Source organism: Monomorium pharaonis, chromosome 7 (assembly GCF_013373865.1).
Source record: "Monomorium pharaonis isolate MP-MQ-018 chromosome 7, ASM1337386v2, whole genome shotgun sequence".
NCBI classification, from domain to species: domain Eukaryota; kingdom Metazoa; phylum Arthropoda; class Insecta; order Hymenoptera; family Formicidae; genus Monomorium; species Monomorium pharaonis.
This window is the reverse complement of record NC_050473.1, coordinates 16,849,198-16,871,853: the sequence shown is the minus strand read 5'-3', so window position 1 is coordinate 16,871,853 and position 22,656 is coordinate 16,849,198. Positions and strand designations below refer to the sequence as shown.

General features: G+C 35.8%; 1 protein-coding gene across 11 annotated transcripts in view; it reads left to right on the top strand.

Moving 5' to 3' along the window:
* The window catches only part of LOC105837413, a 228,301-nt gene that overhangs the window by 140,275 nt on the left and 65,370 nt on the right, over positions 1-22,656 (top strand). For all 11 annotated transcript variants that reach the window (XM_036289802.1, XM_036289801.1, XM_036289800.1 and 8 more), the window contains one exon: positions 21,158-21,348. In XM_036289802.1, the coding sequence (XP_036145695.1) occupies positions 21,158-21,348 (191 nt within the window). The remainder of the gene's footprint in view (positions 1-21,157; positions 21,349-22,656) is intronic.

Sequence of the window (22,656 nt, the reverse complement as noted above, 5' to 3'; positions counted from 1 at the left end):
CCTTCTTAACCGACGCGTATCGCGCCGCGCGTTGAAATTTATCCCGAGAAAACAGGCTCCCAAGGAAGCACAAATATTACTCCTGATGCGCGGAACCTTTACGCGGACTATCGCGTTTTTCGAAAACAGTATCAAGGAAAACAATATTAAATGATAAAAGTGCTATTTTATTAATGGAACAGACTTTCGCAGGTTTTAAAAATATGTGAAAGGTGCTAGTTAATATTTTTAACCAGAGAATAGTCATCTGGGATGTTTTTTATACTTCAACAGCGAGAAGAACCTTAATCAGTAATTCTCGTTATTGATCAAGAGACTTAAATAAATGGGTAGAACAGATGATTAAACAAGTTTACGCGAAAATTAGATGACTACTTGTTAATTCAGTTGGCTCTTGTATATACCGCTTTTCATATTTCTCTCTTAGCAAAGATAAGTTTAATCCAAATAATTATTACGACGTTTCGTAATCTATCTTACCATGTATGAACGAAAGAATCAGAATCAATTACAGTATCGACGGGAGGAGGATTGAAATTATTTGGTCGGTGTATCAGTTAAAATGAAATGTTTAACGACGTGGTGGACGTCATAACGGAATGTTTTATTCTCATTACGAGTGCGAGTCGCGTAACTCGATGAAGCGGTTTGTCGATCCGCGCCAAAGCGGAAGCTGGATTCGTGTTCCAAATCGGTTTTTCCATTCCGCTGTCCATTATCTCCGTCTGTTCGCGTGTATTCCTCTTTCTCTCTCTTTCTCTCTGTCTTTCTTTTCATTCTTTTGCCACACCATCTTCTTTCTCATTATTTTCGTTCGGAACCAGTGTTTCGCTGACCGCTCGATTTCCATCATGCTGAACGTTGAAGTATCACGCATCTTCCACTTCCGTGGAATGCGCAGGAAACCCGTGTCCCATTTGTTACAGCAAGAAACGGCGCGGCATTGCTGATAGCGCTTTTCACTATTTCCTTTCACACGACTCGCGTTTGTATGCTCTTTATATCGCAGAGGGAACACCCAGGAAGACATATCCATGTTTCGCGAAACTCTACAGTTTCGGAAAAATATGCGACGCCCCGCGCTACAGTTTGAAAACTGCTGCTGCGAGTTACGTTTTGTATTTCTGGAACATTGGGCCGTAATGATGCTCGGGGCAAAGGCGGACCAACTTTGTAATTTTAAAGTCCATTTTACGCACGACTTGATACCCGCGGTGAGTCTCGTAAATCGAAAACTTGCTGTAAACTTATTCTTGCTGCAATTTTCATGTATCATTAAGAGAAAATTATTGAGGTGTAAAAATCCCTTTTCTTTTTTCCGTAAAAGCGATTAAAAGTGGCACTTCTGCGCGTCATTTTTCTCCTAGAGAAGAAACAGGTGGAAACACGTCAATTAAAGCACCATATACACAGAAAAGAAGCAAGCGTCCTTATTTCAATACTATAATTGTTATTTCAAAAATATAATATTATCATTTATATATTATTTTAGTCTAAAAAAATTATAATCTTTGATTTGAACATACAGTATTTTCTATCCAACATTTTTTCACTTCCGTTCAAGAAAATTATTCTTAAGTAAATTTTTTTGATTTAACGCAATATAATCTTATTTCAAGATTTTCATTTTGAAACTTAAAGGTATTGTCAAAATAACAATATCCTCTTTTTCTGTGTACGAGTGTTCGCGCTAGACTTAAGTTAAACGATAATTTCTAAAATCATCCTTGGAACGAGCTTCCGGTGTGAAATCTCTCTGTAACGTAGGCGTGCGGCCGCTAGACGGACCGCACCGTATACGCGCACATGTAACAATCTCCGAACGGTATACCGCACTATTGATCCCCGAAGGCTGCACTAAGGCGTCGCAATTATCGACGCTAGTTACGTACGCAGCTACCGCGGAAGTAGTTAGGCATCGAAGATGAACGGCAGCGCAGCTGGTGAATGGGGAGGGCCGCGTGCTATGAGAGAGAACTTAGGAGCACCCTGTGTAAATCACATCAGCGTTTATGGCGCTGCCGCCGGTCCCGTCGGTGCTTTTAACGCCGTGGCATGTGAATTATTTTGTTAATTTTCCCACGGCACGCGGGGCCAGACCATCGGTTGTTCGCTCTAACCCGCTTGCCTTGCCGCTTTCGGGAGTACAGTCTACCCTACTATAGGTGCTACCCTTCGTTGCGAAATTACGGGGGGGTAGCGTCTCGTAAACGAAGCGTCTCGTTTCCCTTCGGCTAATCTTCTGGTAGCCCCTTTGTCAATCGTGAATTCCTATTAAAGGATCGAAAGCTTTTTTTCACGAAGAAACTCTGCCACTCTCGCTGTAAAATAGCTGCTGGATAAAAATCAAAATTCTCGCATCTTTTTTCGCTCGTACCTATTATATTATTTGTTTCTCGCTATTATTGAAAGCGATGTTTATTAGTAGTTTTTTTTTCGCCCTGAAATATACGAAGTATAATGAATTGATTGCAAAAATAATTGCGTTTGTATACCTCGGCATATTAATACTTGGCACATTGAAATATGTTTTCTCGCTAGAAAAAAAAAATCGCAATTTTATTTTGCTGATAATTAATTCTCTTATTTTTGGCTGTATACGGGCACAAGCTGCTTTTGTCTTATAATTTACCTTCTAAAGAGTCGGTAGCAAAGTGCATAATTTCTAATTTTATCGTCCACTCTGCCAACATAGCAGCAGCTTGAAATATTAAATCGTTTAAATTTTCAAGTTTACGTAACTTTATCGTTTCACTCTCCGCGATAACTCGACGAATAAATTAACAAATACCTAATTTCACTCGAGTCTCCCTTTGCTTGTATTTTTCTTTCATATAAGACCAAGAGCGTTTGCTCCGTTTTCTTCGTGGCATCAGATAAATTGCAAATTGTCAAAACAGTGTTAGACGCGTTTTATAAGTGAACAACGCGCCGAAAGCCTTTGAAGACATTTGGATTTATTGGAGAGCGAGACGAGAGACTTTTACCACCCTTTTCCGGTGGCACATCTCGTGGAAGACATTTCCCACTTTGCAGGGCCATTCGCTAAGTTCATTAAATGTCAGCCGAGGGAGAACGAGAAGTTTCTTTATCTGAAATGAAATCCGTGGGATGGAAGAGTTAGGTGACATAAATTAAAAATTCGCATGGGGTAAATTAAAAATTCGTCCAACGTAAATTAAAACATCCCGTCGGACTTACGCGTGGCGACACCGAAAATTCAGAATAAAGCTAATCTAGAAAGCAAAAAATGTGCAGTAAATCTAAATTTCCGTATGTACTCCAGAATAGTTTGAATAAAAATATAAAAATTAAATACAGTTAACAATAAGAGAGATGATTACTTTTAATATTCATGGATTTAATTTTTGTTCTATATATTTATATAATCCAATTATCCAGTTATTTATTGTAATTTTGAATAATATGAAGAACTTTTTGGCAATTTCCTAGTTCGGCATTTTTGTTCTCCAGACAAAACGTATTGTTACTGAAATTTTGTTCATATTTTGAATAAATTGAGATTGGGCATCATTAAAAGTTTCTTACAGCAGATTATGATTTACATTCGCGATAAAGTAAGTCGCTTGTTAGAAATTCCGGATAATCGCATACTCTTTTCAACCGTTTGCAAATTTATGCGGGTAGGGATAAGTTTTATACGAATTTTCTGATGTAAAAACGATGATTGTTGAAGTAGCAAAAAATCGAAAGAATAAGCTTACGCGAGCAAGGAAAGTTTCAAGAATTTACTCAAGATTATTCGCCGATCCAGAAATCTACACACTCATTAAAATGTAACATTATAAAACTAAAAATCTCTCTGAAGTTTAAAGGTCAATGATATGTATGTATTTAGCGCAAAGATGATAAATTGATATTATTGGTTAAAAACAGCTATTAGCTGAAGAATTTTAGCTGTTAAATAATTTTTTAATATCTCTCTCGGAATAATTTTACCTTAACAACGCACTTTTCGTTTTATTTACATTTAATAACATATTAAATGTTGAATTTAATGAAATATTCATTGCTTATAAATAATAAATAATTAAAATAATTAAAAATTGCATTGTTACATTCATCATTAATATTCTACGCATTTTTTTTTTATTTAATGCATTTATTAAAAGCTCTCAAAACACGAAATAGTCTGCGTCAATTTAAATTATATTTCGCAATAAGTAGCGTATGATATGAAAAACTTTGACCAGAAAAATGGTAATATTTTTTGTGAATTATTAAATACTTTAATCCAAATAATTAATAAATTAACAGATTACAGCTACTAACGTTTAATTGCATTTGTTGGTTGATAACATCGTCTCGCACACGTTGATAATAATTTTATACATATAATTGTATATGTATAAAGTCAGAAAAACAATTTTTTACGTTTCTGACATCACTTCATAGTCACTAATACATACATATTTTATATATCAATTATTTCGTACACTATAATACATTGCTCTTATTATAGCTTTAAAATTATAGAAACAAAACTGTTGTTCTTCTGAAGCGAAATTTTTTTTTTGTTATAGAAAACTGCATGTTTTATCATGTTACAATTTTTTGCATCTAGGATATAATAACGAGAAAAGCTCAATACCAGGTGCATTTGTAAGAAGGGATAAATAAATAACCAGAAAAGCTCACGGAGCAGAAGCTCAAGTAATATCGCGGCAAAATCGATGCACCGCGATGCTTGCAGGTATCATCGCGATATTGACATTTTCCTCGAGCCCTTGTTTCCGATTCGCTTAATCTTCAGCTTAGGGATTATGATCCTCTTTAAAATCCGTATTATACATGTGAGATTTACTCGTGAGAAAATTGTACCAGTCTCGGGGTTCTTTTGCGTGATAATTCCTTGTCACTTTATCATCTGCGCAGATGCGGTATTTCCACGTTTTTTTCCCGGGTATGAAATCATTCATGTGAATAACGCTAATAATTCATAAAGAGAAAAATACGGCTACCTCCGGTAAAAAGTTGTGACTTTAGTTTGTAATTATGTAATGATTAAAAACTCTCGTAGCATCGTGAACTTGTTTTTATGGAAAAAATAAATTACATTTTTTTGCATAATTGTATTTTATATCGCAGAAACACGCATACATACGCCATTAAAGAACGATAAATTTTGTGAAATTTCTACTCTAGGTAAACTTATCAGTTTTTATTAAGAAATTTTAAGCGTTAGTGAATCCTATAATAATCTACACACTTGCAACTTTTATACGAGGTGATTATGTATACATTTCGGGCCGCAATTCCTTAGACCCGAAATTTATAGCGTTACACTCTAACCATCGTACACGAGCATTAGATTGCATTACGTTATAAGATTACGTTACGACAGAGGACTTACCGCTGCCGTAGTAATTAACCTGACAGTACTCGAAGGTTCGCGAGGTTGCATCGGATCTTATAGACCGATGATGATAGATCCCTTTAGAGCTCGTGATACATCAAAAGAGAGATCCGCTTCGATCGCGCAGACTAATTCATAGAACAGGATTAAATCGCTGAGACAATGGGTCGACGAATTGGTACACGGGTGAGCCAATCAGATGCTTTAATGCGATTGAATGTGGTAGCTAATGTGGGATGGTGAAGACAAACAGACAATTCCACTGGAAGATATCTTTAACGGAGGTAAGGGAAATACCAAATTTAATATTAGTTATTTTCTATGGGAAATTTCACCAAAATGTTACTTTATTTTTATACGTATTGTAAGATATTGGTAGTCGTTTATAATATATGAAGAGTAAATCTGGCGTAAAAAGTAAGAGCAGGAGTGAGTTTCAAGTCATAAGAAATTAACGAATTATATTCGATTATTTTTTTCATATTTAAGTGTGATTGATCGAAAGAAATTATTTTTTATTTCTTGTTTGTACTCTTACTTTTATGCCAAATGTACTTTGTTTGAGCGACGCTTTACGCAAAATTCAGTTGTCTAAAACGATTACACAGTTTCGAAATAACCAAACGTTGGTTGAATTGTTTGTGAATACTCATTGAATATATTGTATCTGTATTCAATTATTGTTTGATAAAGGGATGAAAGAGCTCTCAAAATTAAAACGATGTTTCAATTTATAACTGTGACAAGCGTTATACACATATACATTTTTTTTTCTAAAAGTAAAATATTTTTTGAAGCATTAATTTACCTTTATTCGTGGATATACGAGTTATTTTCTTTTTCTCTTTCTCTCGATAACAAATTTATTAGTGTTTAATAAAATGTGTGCACTATAATAAACTGTTTTCGGAACAACGGACTATGAATATCAATTTATTCTTATTATGTTTAAAAGTCTCTTTTACTATCTTTCTCTTGTTTTTTCCTACGCAGCATTTAAAAGTTTGTATGGTTGAATATTTAACTTTTCGCTACGTAATTATAATTTCTAAACATGTTTGTTTGTACGATACGTAATATAACAAAAGCAACTGGATTGCACCATTTTTATAACTTTATTTAAAGCTTTTAATTTATTTATGAATCCAATAATGGCACTGTATGCAAAATATACGTTAAACAAAGCTCTGAGATAGACGAGGCAAAATATATTCAACATAACTTGCAACATGAATATTTTAAATATTAAAACTTTATTGATTTACGTATAATTTAATTTTATAAATTATAGTAAACATTGCTCTATGCTAATTATATTTTATTTGAAATTTATTTAAAGAAAAGACGCGCGAAAGGATTATTTAAAGTATTATTTAAATTTATTAACTGAAAATGTACATACAATATATATACAATTTTTATTCCTTTTTAAAAAAAAAATCTTATTTTTATTTGTTTGAGAGTTAAGCGAACTCGTATGGAGCAACGATATTGGATTTCTGTATTTGAAACAAGTTAGCTAAGGGTTGGCTCACAAGTAATTTGAACGATCGCATGTCCATGTATTTTCGTATTGCACGATACAAACATCTCTCGTTGTTCACAAAGGCAACCGCCGTCCCATTCGCAATTATTTGAAATATTGCCACTCACGTCAATGTCATCGGAATTCAGGAAAAATGGTGAAAATCCGTTTACCATCCCAAAGAACGCAGCGTTGTAAATAATTTACAACGCAACCGAGAACCTCATGATTTCCACAAATGATTCTCTCTTCTTTTTTTTCCAGCGAACATACTGATTTAATTTTTTTAATTGATATTTCTTTATTCGTAAAAAATTGCCACAGATTGTTGAAACTTATAAAAAGTTATTATCGCGTCTCTAGATTTAAAGAGTACATAATTTTATTGTTCAGGATTTTTAGGATTTTTTACTTTTTTAATTAATTATAACGTTAATATGAAATCAAAAAATGCACGTTGTATCGAACAATTTTTCTCATTCGTTCAAGTCATTCACCTTAAAGTCGTTCATTTTAAAGAACGTCAAATCGTTCGGAAGACAGGCTTCTTATTGCCGCTCAATAATTCATGCTGCATCGTGTATATCGTCTCGTTCGATTCCCGATTCTCTCTGTTGCCGTTATTATGTTCCCATCGGGTTGTCGTCGCGAGGCACGCTTCCGCCGCCGCACTGCTTTTCTTTTCTGCATCTCCGCTCGCGAGGAGCAAAAAGAAAACGCCGGCAAAATCGAGAAAGTGCAAGCCCGTCTAGCGGCATTTACCGTTGCAACGTCGTTTCCCATCAGGGATTAAACTGTACGAGGAAGTCGTAATTACAGAATCTTCGAGGCGACATTCCGAAGGCCGTGCAAGTCCTAAGCACTTAGTGTTTACAGTCCGTTATGGCGATATCAGTGAACATACATCTTTAGACATGTAGCGCAAATGTAGACGTAATTGGAATGGAATTGAATAACTGATTTAATTAATCAAACAATTATATAGGATCGTAATTTTTGTTGTAAAATCTAAATCATATAGTGCGGTCAAAAGTCTTGGTTTTCAAGAGATATCAAGTTTATAACATTTCGATACTTTTCTCATAGAACAAACATGACGGAGCACCTCGAAGGAAATTAAGATAGATCTGTCTCGTCGAATGTGTTTTAGAGGGAAATGAATTTTTCTTGCTCTTAATCAGATACGTAGAAAACTCTTAAAGGGGATCTAAGCGTGGATTTACATTGTCGATAAATCCTAGAGAACGCGTCTCCTCGGGGCAAGATTTACACAGCACTACGTCAACATGTGCCGAGCAGCATGACGAGAGATCGAGGACGCAGCCTTTGCGGCTTGAATCTACCCAAAGGGTAACGTGACCATTACGAATGCATTTGCTTTACTGGTAAATGCATTAATAATATCAAGCAAGGAGTCCCCAAAGAGCCTCGGTACTGAATGTTTCCTCGGATAGTAGTCCGCTCGTTTGGTCCGCTAACTTGGTATTTTGCCCTGACTACACATGGAATCTCTCGATGAATGGCGTATACTAATGAAGCGCGCATACACCGTCCGGATTATTTTACGGTGTAATCATCCGTGTCCTCGGTAAATTATTTCGTAGCACCAGCTAGCCATGCTGCCGATGTGTATCTCGTTTCCTCTGCCATCGTTACCTGTGCAGAAACGCGCGTGATAATCAGGATTATCAATAAAGGCTTTATTGCACGGGGCCCGCTTATTTCGAAACTAGATGTAGCATCCGTTTCATATCACAGCTATACACTCTCTGCATATATTAGGTAAATTATTTTCATTATATTCTATACATTATATAAAGAAGAAGAATGTAATATTTATCATGTAAAGTAACATTTAATATTTACAAAAGTCTTTCGGAGTTTAACAGATTAAATAATTTGTATTTTAAGCTAACAATATTGAGCCTTTCTGATTTCGACATAAACGGAATTTTATTCTACACGAAAGTGTATTGCATTTTGTTATTATACAAAAAAAGAATGTAATATGTGTAATGTAATATTATCATTTGATATTTGGAAAATCTTTCAGAATTTTATAAATTGAGTAATTTTTAATTAAAACCGAGGAAAATGGACTTCGTACGAAGTCAGCATAAACGGGTTTATGCGTTACAATTTACCTTCCCCTACATGCACTTACTTTTTATCGTCTTAACATCTTAATCTGCCATTAAGACGCGACTCGAAGCCAAGTCGGGTCGTCGTTGTCGTCGTCATTCCGTTTCTTGATGGGCGCTTAAAGCTCCCGCGTGACGCGCATCGCGACGTCGAAGCGGCGACAAAGCTTTCTTGAGAACACGTTTGCAGTGCATTAAGACCATTGCACGCGCGTCTCGCGGACGAGCAGATTTCCGGGTCGTTCATGAATATTTAAAAGCGGACGAGATAGGGCGACAAAAGGATCGAAGGGGCTACGCTAAGGGTCTTAAATGCTCGGCAAGCAGACGTAAGTTGGTTGACAGAATCTTACATGCATTTCCGAACGAATTGCTGCAAATCTACTCCCCGATCGTGTAAAAGTGCCACCGTGAAGTATCGGAAGATAGCGCGAGAAATTCTTAAGGGGATTGCTATCTCTCTCTCTTCGATGCGTCGTATAAAGTGAGAAAATAGAGACGTCATTTATCGACAGTACCTATTCTTTATTGCTTTGTTCCACTTTTTTAATGAGTTTATATTAAAAGTTTTACACACACAAACACACACAATTATATCTGCTCACAATAATTACAAAGGAAGTTTTTACCACCCTTCTGGATTTTCGCACGGACGGCAATTTGATGATATCCTTAGGAGATCCGTATTACGATGTGTAATTACCTTTACGGTATTCGTAAATTAGGTCGAAAGCGGACGAGGACGGAAGTGCTTCTGATATTCGTGCGGAAGGTGCCAGGGCGCGTTTATGACGATGGAAACGTTAACGGCACTGGAAGCCCGTCGTCACGACGGGTGAATAAGAAGGGAATGATAAGTGACAGAACCCTCATATTTTACCATGCTCGCTCGCTGCGATGTGTGTTACATATACGGCGGCTTCGTTTACTCCTAACTCTCCTTTCGCTGCAAACTCTTCCTGCCCGTCGTCATCCCTTCCCTACGACCTCGTGCATAACTTCTGAGTAGTTGCACCGCGCTCTGCCATACTTCTTCGCGAATATCCGAGGAAAGAGGCGCACGGGGACCTCTTTCCGCGTTCTATACGCTAGATTTCCAAAGTTACATTATTAATTTGAAAAATAGCACACACAAACTCAAAAAAAACTGAAAAAATATAATAAAATCCAATAATTTATATATATCATTTCCAATGTGAAAACAGACAACTTTTATTTTCAATTCTGGAAAAAACTTTACATTACAAATTCTTAAACACTGTTTTTATTATAATTGACAATAAATATGTGTAACACGATTAATCCTATTAAATTCATTAGAATTACTCCACGAATGCTTTAAATGTGTGATTATTAGATTATTACACACGGATAATATAAAAAATAGATAAGAAAAAGAAATAATTTAAGAAAATAAAAATATTTTTTAACTCTTTCAAATTGAAAATTAATGTAGAAAATTAGATACTTTTATGATTAGCAAGGGATTAGATTATAGCATTTATTTATTTTATTTTAAATTTATAATATATTAATTAATTATAATTAATTATTATTGAAAACTTGCATGAAATGTAGTTGAATATTTCTCAATTAACGTATATACAAGCCTCGTAATCGTCGTTCGTCAAAAACAGCTTCGAGTGTTACGATATACGTTCCGTATTTAATCTCGGAACGGTTTTTACTCCACCATACGTGTCTCGTCGGCTACCGAAAACATCACTTCGCTCAAGCGAAACTTTGAGCCGTCTCGTTTTTCCGGCAATTTGTGAGCCGCATAGCCGTTAAAACGCTTCGCAACGAGTTCAAGCGCGCTAATTTACGGATGAATTGCCGAACAGGCGCTCTCATTACGCATCCCGTTGCCTTCTGCGAGCACATTCGCTAATTGCGATTGAAGAAGTCTCGAATACTCGCATATCATCCAAGCCGCAGGAATTTTTTTTGACGAAAGAACGCCGGATACAATTCTCGTTAGTTTTGTATAAGAAATTAGCGAGCGAAAATATTAAATAGCCGATGAAATAACAACGCGGAATTAATGCAACAAGTATAAAATGACTTTCTTTTGAATTATGACTTATAATTTAATTTTTGAAAAATTGTTTAATACATTTAATTAATTAATCGTGTATGATGCATATTTTAGCAATAAATAAAATATTTAGGTTCACGATTCAACTTATTAATTTTACAATAAATTAAAGAGAAATTATATGCAAGCGCTAACAGAAAATTTAAAACAAATGTTATTGAAAAAGAGAGATAGTATAATACATTGCATTTCAAAAATTCGTCAAAAACACGATGATATGGACGAGACGCGTAATTTAATCGTAAGCTGAAACATTAGTTTGTAACTGGCGCGATGTTAAGACTACTCTCAAATCGGAACAAAGCGCAATATTTCCGTAATCGTATAAGTTGAGAAATGAAAAGTTAATGATACAAAGACAAACTACACAAACTTTCTTCAGTTTGTATCGAGTTTAACTCGCTCACCGTGGCTAATAGAAATATCCGTGTGCTGTGTATTGAAATTGCGGTTCGAAATGTTCGAATAACGGGTGATGAAGCGTAGAAATTATCGGTGTGTCTTCCATCAAATCACAGTCAATCTTGCATTTAAATCCGCGATACACGAAAGCGTAAAAAGTTCTTTTTTCAACATATATTTTTTCTGTATTTTATAAATCTTAATTTTTTAAAATATTTTATCCGATATTTTTGAGAAATAAACTCAGTTTCGAAAATAAATGCTGGTCTATAACGGTCGAGTGGAGAATAATTTGAGTAGAATATCGTACTTTTCCAGCTCGTTCGCAATAATGAGGTTGCCTTAATTGGCAATCTCAATTATTTTTTAATTACTATTAATTGTTCCTTTATTATCATTTGGCGCACTTATTAAACCGCAATGCTTTTACTATGCTGATTTATCCAGAAATATTTTTATACATTTTTTTCCTTTTTAAAAGGTTACGATTATTACGAAAATTTAAACTAAAAATTAACTTTATAACTTTTTTAATTATCCATTTACAATGTTTCTGAATGAAGCGCAAAAAAAGAAATTAATATATTTTATTAAAATGTTAAAATTTTTTTAAAATCATATTTTACTGACTTTATAAATTTGATCACATAAATGTGTGTTAAAGAGAACTAATAGGATTTTCTAAAAGTTTAAACATTTACTCTCTTTGGAAATGGTTTGCGAATCTAGACGTTCAAACCGGTAGTAATTAGGCAGGCAAATAGACGCTAATAGATGCTAATAGCGCGCCAACGGAAGAAAGTGATGCACGAAAGGTTGTCGTCGTTCTTGCCACTTTCCTTGTCCGCCTTTGTCGGAGCCGGCGCGCTGCGTTGCAACACAAAAGCTGTGCGCACGTGAATCGAGACAACTCATGCGTGCACTGTCATAGCAATCGCATCAAAGTGGAGAGCATCGTTGTTTGATGGGAGAAGCAAGATAAGAGATTCGCTACCGGAAGAATCGCGACGCCACTTTCATCTCTGAAAGGAAAAGCAGTACGCTAATTTTATCACGCCTTTAATAAACATTGCCGGTTGCCGGTCCGCTCGCACGTGCAATTAACTCTGTATAATTGCGAGTCCGGACCCTTTTTCATTAAAGACAGATAATTGAGTAAATGAAAGAAATAATCGAAGACGAGGCAAATTTTAACAAGGATTTTGGTTTGAAATAGACTGGATAAGAGAGCTTCAATATTTATTATTTTATTACGTATGAAATACAATTTGATTATTTTTATTCGTATGGAATACTTAGTCATTTTAAATATACAATATTAACTTAACGTTTTTATTATATTCACAATTTATTTAAAAATGAATAATATATTTTATTTATTTTTAAGGCTATTGAATTTCTGTTTGCTTTCATCAGCAAACTATTCAACCATTTTTATATATTTGCTTCCAATCTCACGTATCCTTATCAAATCGAACCTGTTTAATTCGTTTTATAAAAAAAAAAGTTACGTAATATCCATCGCAAATTATTTTCCTTTATATTTTATTTTTTAAAGGGAAAATTGCACGATCGGCCATCTGAAATTCTTTGATCACACCTTTATCTTCAATTTTCATCCCCCTTTGTCGCGTACTCAATAAACAGCCGCGGGTACGCAGCATCGGTTGATGCAATTAAGTCCGTGTAATTATGATTTTCCACGAGAATGGCAGCGGTTCCATTCTCTTAACGAGAGCGAAGTCATTGAAATTCAGTAACCGAGACAGAGAAAGAGAGAGCGAGACGCCAACGTCGGAACATGGCTCGTTATGACTGATTAAACATAGCTCCTACTTACGCCAGTCTCGTAAGTCCCGTATAATTGGCAATAATTAGCGAAAGCTCTTTTAATCAATGTGAATTCTATGTAATTAACAAGGGGGGGGACATTTTACTGCGAGGTCAAATCATCACTCTTTGAAAAGGGATTTGCGATAGAACATCAGGATTTACTATTTTAAAGTTTTGTTTCGAAAAATTATACTTTATGTAATTCACATTACTTTTTCTCATTTAGATAGAAGAATAATTATATATCTAACTATTGTATGTGTTTCTTTTTTAATACATTTCGCGCATAATCAGCGTTGCGCAACGGTGCGGTCGTGACATTAGTTAACGTACATAATTATTATTTGATCATACTCGTAATCATTATGATACGCACATAATCATTTCTATTACTGAATACGAAATTGATATAACGCGGCCGTATTGATATTACTGTTTTATTGATGCGGATCGCTCGTCGGCCGAATTTTAGACAGATTGCCCGATCGGCAGTCTTGATGATGACGGCCGCAGCAGTAACAAATGTACGTTGACCTCAAACGCCGCGGTAAAGCAATTCCGGTAATGGGCATCTCGGACCGCCCGCTCGGCGAAACGGCGGGGCAGGCAGGCGAGGCACTGGCCGCGGCAATCGAAGTGCCGTGCCGCAGCTCGCCGAGGGACGCAGACCGTCGTACGAGCGTAAAAAGCGAGCGGAGGTAGCCAGGTTTCCGCGAAACGTGCTTTTTGAGCTTGCACGACCGGTCGCGCACCGTTTTCCCTTCCCACCGCGGCGGCCAAGTCGCAGACGTGGGCGGACCTGTATCGCGGGCCATTTGTTTCCGCGACGTTGAAAAATGCTCTTTCTTTCGGTACCTTTGCTAGCTCACCCGGGTCAATGTCTCGACAGCACACCCACGTCCAATTTCCTTAACTGACACGCACGTACACACAAGTCCGTGAGGGCTCGTAAATTGATATTCCGTTCAATCGCAAGGCGGATTGATGAATATAAGTACGGAAATGCGCGCGCGGAGGAAACGATATGTATCTTGAATTATTTAATTATTATTTCTTCAAATGTTGTATATAATATATTTAATTAATAATAGATATATTTTATAAACTATTTCATGTATACACGTAACTTCTGAAATACAATTAAATGCGGTAAAAATCGACTGCGAGTGCTTTAGGGGATCTTTATCCCGTTTACCGTTGTTCGAAAAAAAAAGGCAACGTCGGAACAACGTGTGTAAGTTACAATCCCGTTATGGGATCGGCTGACGGGCATCATGTTTCGCGTTTCCGGTCGATCGGACGGGCGCATCTCGCGCATGCACGCGGCGGCGCATTAATTCCGTTCCGCGTCATTGCGACGATATAACGCGTCGCGGGGCGCTTTTCCGTTCGATTTATCGCCCAATCTCATATTTATTGGACGCACGGCCAATATCCAATTTACACGGCCGTGGTTAACGTGCCGTGGGCCCGTCGACGATAGTAGCCGCCTAACTGCGCGCGCCCACCGCTAAGAGGCTCGGCGTTATATCCGGCTTAATTGGATCTGGATTAAATTAACTTTCAGCTGTGATAGAGAGAACCTTAATGTGTACATCTTCACTCGACATGGCTCTCTTTTCTCTCCTAATTCTCGTTTCTCATTATTCAACTTCTGTTATTTATTATTCAACTCTTTATTCATCTTTTAGATTGCGTTGATTTCCGTGAAAACGTAAATGATTTATTTAATTTAAAATTAGCATTTTTATATGGATTAATTGTTACATACATGCACGAGAAGAACAATTTTACTGCAACATCTAAAAATTTAGCGAAATACACATAAGAAAATAATTTTATATATTAAATTATTTAGGTAATTATGTAATGTTCAAGTATAATAATATTGCAAAAAAAATTTGACGTTTCAGCGATCAGCTAACTAAATGTTTAGTATAATTTTTTTAATGATTCAATTTTCAATTATTTTCAGATCTGTATTTCAGCAATATATAAAATCGTTCTTTTTATGTGAAAATATCGCTAATTTTATATATAATACGTTGAATCTCGCTATTTTTATTACAATTTATTGAAATTAATGACCAATATATTATAATACAGTGAAATTTATATTTCTAAAAAATGTTCCGCTCAAAGCATGAAAAACGAAACAATATATGGTTAATTTTTAGATGAAATAATAGCTAACATATATAAAATAACTACAATATCTTTGTATTTGCAAAACTAAATTTTTTATTATAGTACAAAATAGATCCTTTTTTATTAATATAATTTTTGTGTGATTTAGTAGCAAATAATTTCGAATGCAATTATATTAATTCTAAATAATATTTTATACATTTATTTCAAATATATATTTGACTGCAGTTTAGCGAAAACAACATTATGTATTGCTTTTCCATCTTTATTACAGATTCTATTTCCACTGTATAAAATACTGTATTCTGTTTTAATATTCACATCAAACAAAAGTAACTGTAGGATATCATATTACGCATTGGTTATCAGTCTACAGCAATACTATGTAGATATTACTCCAAATCTTTTAAATCCAACCAACCCAATGAGAATTATGTTGAAAATTTAAATCATGGATTAAATTACATGATTAAGTAATGAGTAGTTGAAACAAATAGAATTAGGTGACGAGGTTTTACCGTAATATATGATATTGTTTGGTTTGACACTAATTTAAATCTATAACAAATGGATTTTTAATTATGTGACGAATTTTTTCCACACGTATGCGATCGTGAGTTTCTGCCAAAGTTCCTACTTTGTCAGAATTCTATATTGAATTTACAATTAATATCACAATTTAATGTATTAGTGAAACGCAGTTTATTTGTGAAATATTATTGCTCGTTAACAAATGTGCAGAGGAAAACTAACCTTTGAATATATTTTAGCCTTAGATTACAAGTTATTTGGACAAATTTGAAATTTTATAATTTAGAAAATGAGATAAATTAAATTTATCGTTAAATTTCCAGAAAGACGAGAATTCTGAGTCAGTTTTCATACAAAGTAAATGAATTTCTTTTAGGGAAAGGTTGATAAGCCATTTGAATTATCGCGTTGATTGCGATGCGGTACATCTTCGAAACGCATTACGCGTCTGCTTATGCGAGGTATGCCGAGCACGTTTTACTAATTGCTCGGTTTCGATATCACATACCTCGTGCCAACGTTATCTATTAGCGAGCGTTATTGCTTTTGCGAATATCCTCTCATTCGAAATGCTATGTACATATTGGGATGCTGAAGCATGGCGTACTTAGTACGCGGCGAAATTTGATCGCGCTATATTGCCAATGATTGGAATCGATGAATGCGGAGAAATCGATTAATTAATTAAATGAATCAGCGAGGTCGCGATGTATACAGCTGTGATACTCACTTACTGTAAATAGAACTTTACAGGACTGAAATGCATCTAAATGCGAACAAATGAATACGATAAGTAAATTAATTTGCGCATCAGAAACACTCAGAGTAACCAGTAATTTTCTCCACCAATCTTCCACTATGCGTGACGAGATATTTCTTTAAATTAATTGTTGCCTTTCTAGACGATATTTACATGCTAATAAACTTAGAGCAATTAACATGCTAATACCGTCCGAAAAGAGGAAAAAATGCTATGCGTGTTGTTAAAATTACCTCGAATTAAACTCGACCCGTTTTATACAGCGGCTGAAAGATGTAAAGAATTATTAGATATTTATATTGAGATGCATGCACTTGCTTTAAATCGCTCCCATAATGGACCCATGCGCCTAATTAGATAGTAATGACTTTATTAGACGCACCCGTAAAATTTACCCGTGCTCGTTACCTCCGGTTGGCGCAACGGGCTAATGTAACCGGTGGATAATTGCAAAGTAAATTCCAAGGTGCGCTACTGGTACATCCAGGTGTGCACAGGTGTGCATCGCATGTGCAGCGCGAGGGATGCCCCTTCTGTCTCATAATTTCGACGGTTACCTGTAATCTTACGCGCTAACGAGAACGAAGATGCGTAATTTTCTTCTCTATGGGGGTGTTTCGCGACGAGATGCGAAAGGATGGTGGCTCTTTGTCCGCCCGCGAGAAGACGCGTGCATCTGCATCGAAAACGCGGGTGGTCCTTCTTTGTCGTCTTTCTCTCTTTTTCTTTCTCTCTCTCTCTCTCTCTCTCTCTCTTTCTCTTTCTCTCTATCTCCTATGGATGCAATTATATTGGATTAATGCTGGCGCTTGTACTCTTTCGAATATTCTCTCTCTCTCTCTCTCTCTCTCTCTCTCTCTCTCTCTCTCTCTTGCTTTGTCCTTTTCTACCTCTCAACTCGATCGTTGGAGCACCTGCAGTTCTGTTCCGGCATTATAGTTTCGCGGTATTCGACGGCCATTGTGCGCTCCGTTTTAGACGCGCGCACAGCCTCTTGTGTTCTAGGCAGCAGACTCATCTTCGGATTTCAGCAAAGTTGGCGATGCCTGGAAATTCCGATGATGCACGATTTAATGCTAATGACAATAGTATAATATGAATTATTAAATTGATCGCGCAATTATACTGTAAATTACGTGTTTTTACGTACAATACATTTTTGACAAATATGAAATGTTTCCTCGAACTGTACACACTAGATATCCTATTAAAATTCTCAAAAAGTGTGTAAAATAGATATATATAAAAATGCAGAATTACTTAAGCTTTTTTTCACCGCAAGTGAAAGGCTTCTCTCCTTCCATTTAATCGAGATATTTAGTTTGTCAACTGAGAATGAGATGAAAGAAACAAAATAGCCCTTGGCCATGAATTTGGACAGATAAATGCTCTACTAATAGGTGTTAAATTGAAAATTAAAAGAGAACTTGACCAATATACAAATTCATACTTTATACGATATAAATAACCCTAAAAGGAATAAAGGTAATTTGAAATTTTCAACGAGCGTAGATTTCAGGAGATTTAGAGAATCTACGACAAATAAATCTACGTCCAATAAAATAGGTCTTACGTACATAGCAGATATAAAGTAGATAGAATGGAATACATAAAGGAAAGGTAGTAAGGAACCTTAATAAAGATGTACTATTATCTTCGTAATCGGATTGCAAAAGTTCTATCGTTTTCAAGAACTTAATGGGAATCCCGAGTGAGAAGAAGGGAGGAACGCGAGAAAATGGAAGAAAGGAAGATCTCTACTTTATTCATTGTTTCATTTCGTCAATTAACATCGCGGCTCGGTGAAGGTCGTTACAGACAGCCTCGCCTTCGAGCGGAATTAATATCCGAGAATAATGCGGCTATAATACCAAGGCTTCACCGCCAAGTCCTGTCCCTCTCGTTTTCCACTTCTTAGGTCGAATAAAATGCATCTCTATACGCATTATAAACGTGTCATAATCATTTGCGCTGACGGTCAGCAAGGTCGAATAAAATCCGATTCGTTGTAACTGCGCGTATATTTTTATCTCGTATAATCTCTTTTGCTAGGAATATTGAAAGATCTTCATAAAAAATGCTTTTATTGAGAGAATAACAAAGTATTTATAATTTAATAATATTTTTAAAAGAGATAGTATTTTTTAAATATATTAAATTATTTCGAAAGAGAGAAATATTCTTTCCTACTTTTAAAATTCTGTCTTATGGCTAAAAGTTAATGCGTTTGTAAAAAATTATTTTCCAAAATAAAATAAAATTCTCTTTTTTCTGAAAATTTTTAATGATAATGAGTAAGAGGCTTTTCAAAAGTCTGTGAAATTTCGAGATTTTTCTTTTGCATTCTAAACGTATACATGCAGAAAAGAACGCAGGATAAACAACATTAATTAATTATTCGTAACATAGTACGTTTACTGAAAAGATTGCTTTTGCGTGAATAGAGATATACGAGTACAGTTTTGCGAGAAGAAAGGGATTTAAATGGAATCACCGATGCAAACAAACGTACTGCTTTCCGGATTAGCCGGGATTTTAGTCGTACCTAAGCTCTTTTTCCATTTTAACGAAGCGTGGGAACGCACCTGCACTGGTGTATGTAGGCGAGCAATTAAAGAAATATCTGCCAACCAGCAATGATTAGTTGCAAGCAATCGATAGTTTAAATCGCGTTCGATCGACCGTGAGGGCTAATCGATTTGAAAAGTTTTCCGATTCCAATTCAAGCAGCGACATCTCCTATTGCAAATTCCGAGAAATTGTCGGAAAAGCTCGACAGGGAAAGAAGAGGCTTTAATTTCGTTCGGTCATCCGCCGTCAGAAAGTTAAATGTTGCACGTTAATAACGAAAGTTGTTTCCGTTTGCAACTTGTAATAAACTTCTGCGATCGAAACTATAATCTATTCCCTGGATTTTATGAAAATTCCAATTTAATGATGCGTGCCCTCGTTGATAAAAGAGGTCTCTCGCATGTAATGTGTTGCGCAAGCTTACACAAAGGAAAATTAATAAAAGATACATAATTAGGAGAATGTTCCAAGCAGGACAACAGATTTCAATGATGTTAAAATAAATTCTAACACGAAAAGTGAATTAACTTTTAATAATTATCATGTAGAAGTAATTCTCGTTATAATTTTAATTGTAATTTGAGTTACTTTTAATTACTTCTACAAGTCGCGTCATTATAATGTTTACTAAGTATATATGTCAACACGGACGCTGTTTATTTTAAAACTAAACAATTTAACCACAGAAATGATATGATTAGACGAGGATGTTTTTTTAATTACATATATTGTGTTAAAATAATAAATTTTAATAAATATGAAAATTAAAGTAAAATGTTATTTAAATCAAGGAATTTGTTTAAATTTGATTCTTTAGTATCCAATAATCTAAACTTCTTACTATTTTTTTTAACCTTTATCGAATGAGCACTTCGTAAATTCTTGAAGACATACCATTTTTTCAGCAACAACACTGAAAAATGAAATTAACTTTGGTGCGTTAATTAAATTCAAAAGAGAGGCATCGTCGGGGAGCAAGACACCCTCTCGTAAATCTCCAGAGTCGAGTTCAATTCCGAAGTTTAATCCTTGAGTTCCGTTAACAGCGTGAAAGTGCGAGCGCGATAAAGCTTAACCTCGCAAAATCGCTTGAAAATTTCCTGAAACTTAATCCTTAAGGTTTAACTAGACTGCCGAAAACGGCGAGGATCAAACGTTCATCGTAGCCCAGGCGCTTCGTTCCCGCGAACGGCTCTTCTTGAAATTGTAAATTCGATTTTTCGTCTTAAACTCGTGCGTCTTCAACGTGCGAAGATCTTTAAAAAAAGCAGAACTCACCATTTATTCGTTCTTCGTGTTTGCTCGCAATATTTTAGTTTATATGTAAATGTGCATTTGCAAGATATTAACAATAAATCGATATTTTACACGCTAAGAGTTTTTAAGTATTATGCATGTATTTTTTTAATACATGAAATTTTTTTAATATGAATGAAAAAAAATATAAGTTTGATACGAATCTGAAATTTAAAAGTTTATGTTCAACGAAAAACGTAAAATGATAGAATATATCGTACTGTATTTTCCAAAATATCGAATTTAAAGTAAAATCGCTAAATCTCGGATTTCTGAAACATTTGTGTTTTCTGAATTTTTAAACAATGATAGATTATACATTGCTGCACAACAAAATTTTTTTAAATCTTTAAAAAGGAATAAGGAAATTATAAGTTAGACATCTGTGGTGCCACTCAATTCTCGAATGTAACTATATCATGTCTCGAGAGCTCGAGGTTTCGCTGTTACATAATCGTCGTTCCCTCTGTTGCAGGAGCTGGAAAGGAGTTACACCCTCTCGACCCCGGGGGGTAGCAGTCCCGTTTGTTGTCCGCCTTGCAGCCCGCCGCCCGCGCCGGCCGCATACATATCGAGCGCGCGCGCGTCCTCGCGTAGACTCGGCGCCGGAAGTGGCCTCGGCGGGCCCACATCCCCAGAGAGGGATCCCCTGGGAAGACTATTGAGGTGAGTCACTCGTTCGATGTTACGCAGCTCTCTCACTGCTGCGAGACGGAATCCTTATTTCTCCGGGGCGAAATCGTCGTTCCCGGGTCTGAGAGCGAGCGAAAGGGAGAGGGAGGGAAGTCTAATTCCATTAGACGTGTTTTTGCGCGCTAAACGCTTACGTTCGCATTGTTTCGGGATGAGATGATGCTCTTGGAGGTGATTTTATCCAGTACAAACAGATACCGGTAGCGGTACAACGAGAAACTTTACGTCGAAGTGCTGTACATTTTAATTAATCTCAAATCCAATTCAGAATTTAATTTCGGCTTGCTTTTCTCTTTTGCATTGTTGCATTACAGTTGGTAGATATTTAATTTAAACAATACATAGGGTATTTGTAGTTTGCAACATTAACTATAACGTTCCCTGGAAATTATAAATATTAATGAATCCTTATAATTATTTATCGTACAAAGGATTAAAATTAAGAATACATGTGAACCATACACTTAAAAATAGTTACAGATTATTCTACTTCTGTTTTAAGTTTTCTTACGTAAACATAATTTAATGCTTTAGTGGAAATAGTTCTGCAATTGTAATTTTAATTAGTTCAACACAGTCTAACAGTACTAATTAAATAGTAATGGCGGTTAATTCAATTTTCTTTTAGCATAGTGTAACCGATATTGCAATTTAAATTTAACATTAGTTAAACTTTGGTTTAATTTAATCGACGTTGATGGAAACAGCGGACACGGAACAGTGGACACGGGTATGCGGGATCATAAATGTGAAAGCATTCGTGCGGGCGAATTAAATTCGCGATAATCAGGAATGTTCATCGAAACGAGCGAACGACACAAGAAAGCAACATGTGACGCGAGACGGATATCCAGTCTAATGACTTCCATAAAATCAGAACAGGCTTTTATGACCGATCATCCGGAAATCGTAAAAGTTTCGCGAGCTTTTCTTCCTCGCCTTCTATCGGGACGTCCTTTTCTTGATTACTTTCATAGCCCCGCGGGCTTTCCTGCAAGATTCATCAATCTATATGGCGAGAAGTGTACACGAATGCACAGTCCAGCATCTTGCATGTACCGCCATTTTGTCGTCCTGGGAAATTTACCGATTACTCGACAAATGGAGGGATCATTCATGCTGAATTGACACTGCTCCTTGCTTTCCAGCGACATTAAATCTTCACCTGACTCACCTTTATCGTCTCTTGATTTGCTTTATTTTTCGTGTCAGTATCAAATTTGGTTTGGTTTTTTATGCTTTTGTTGTTTTTTATCTCCTAAAAAAGAAAGATTGTTCGCA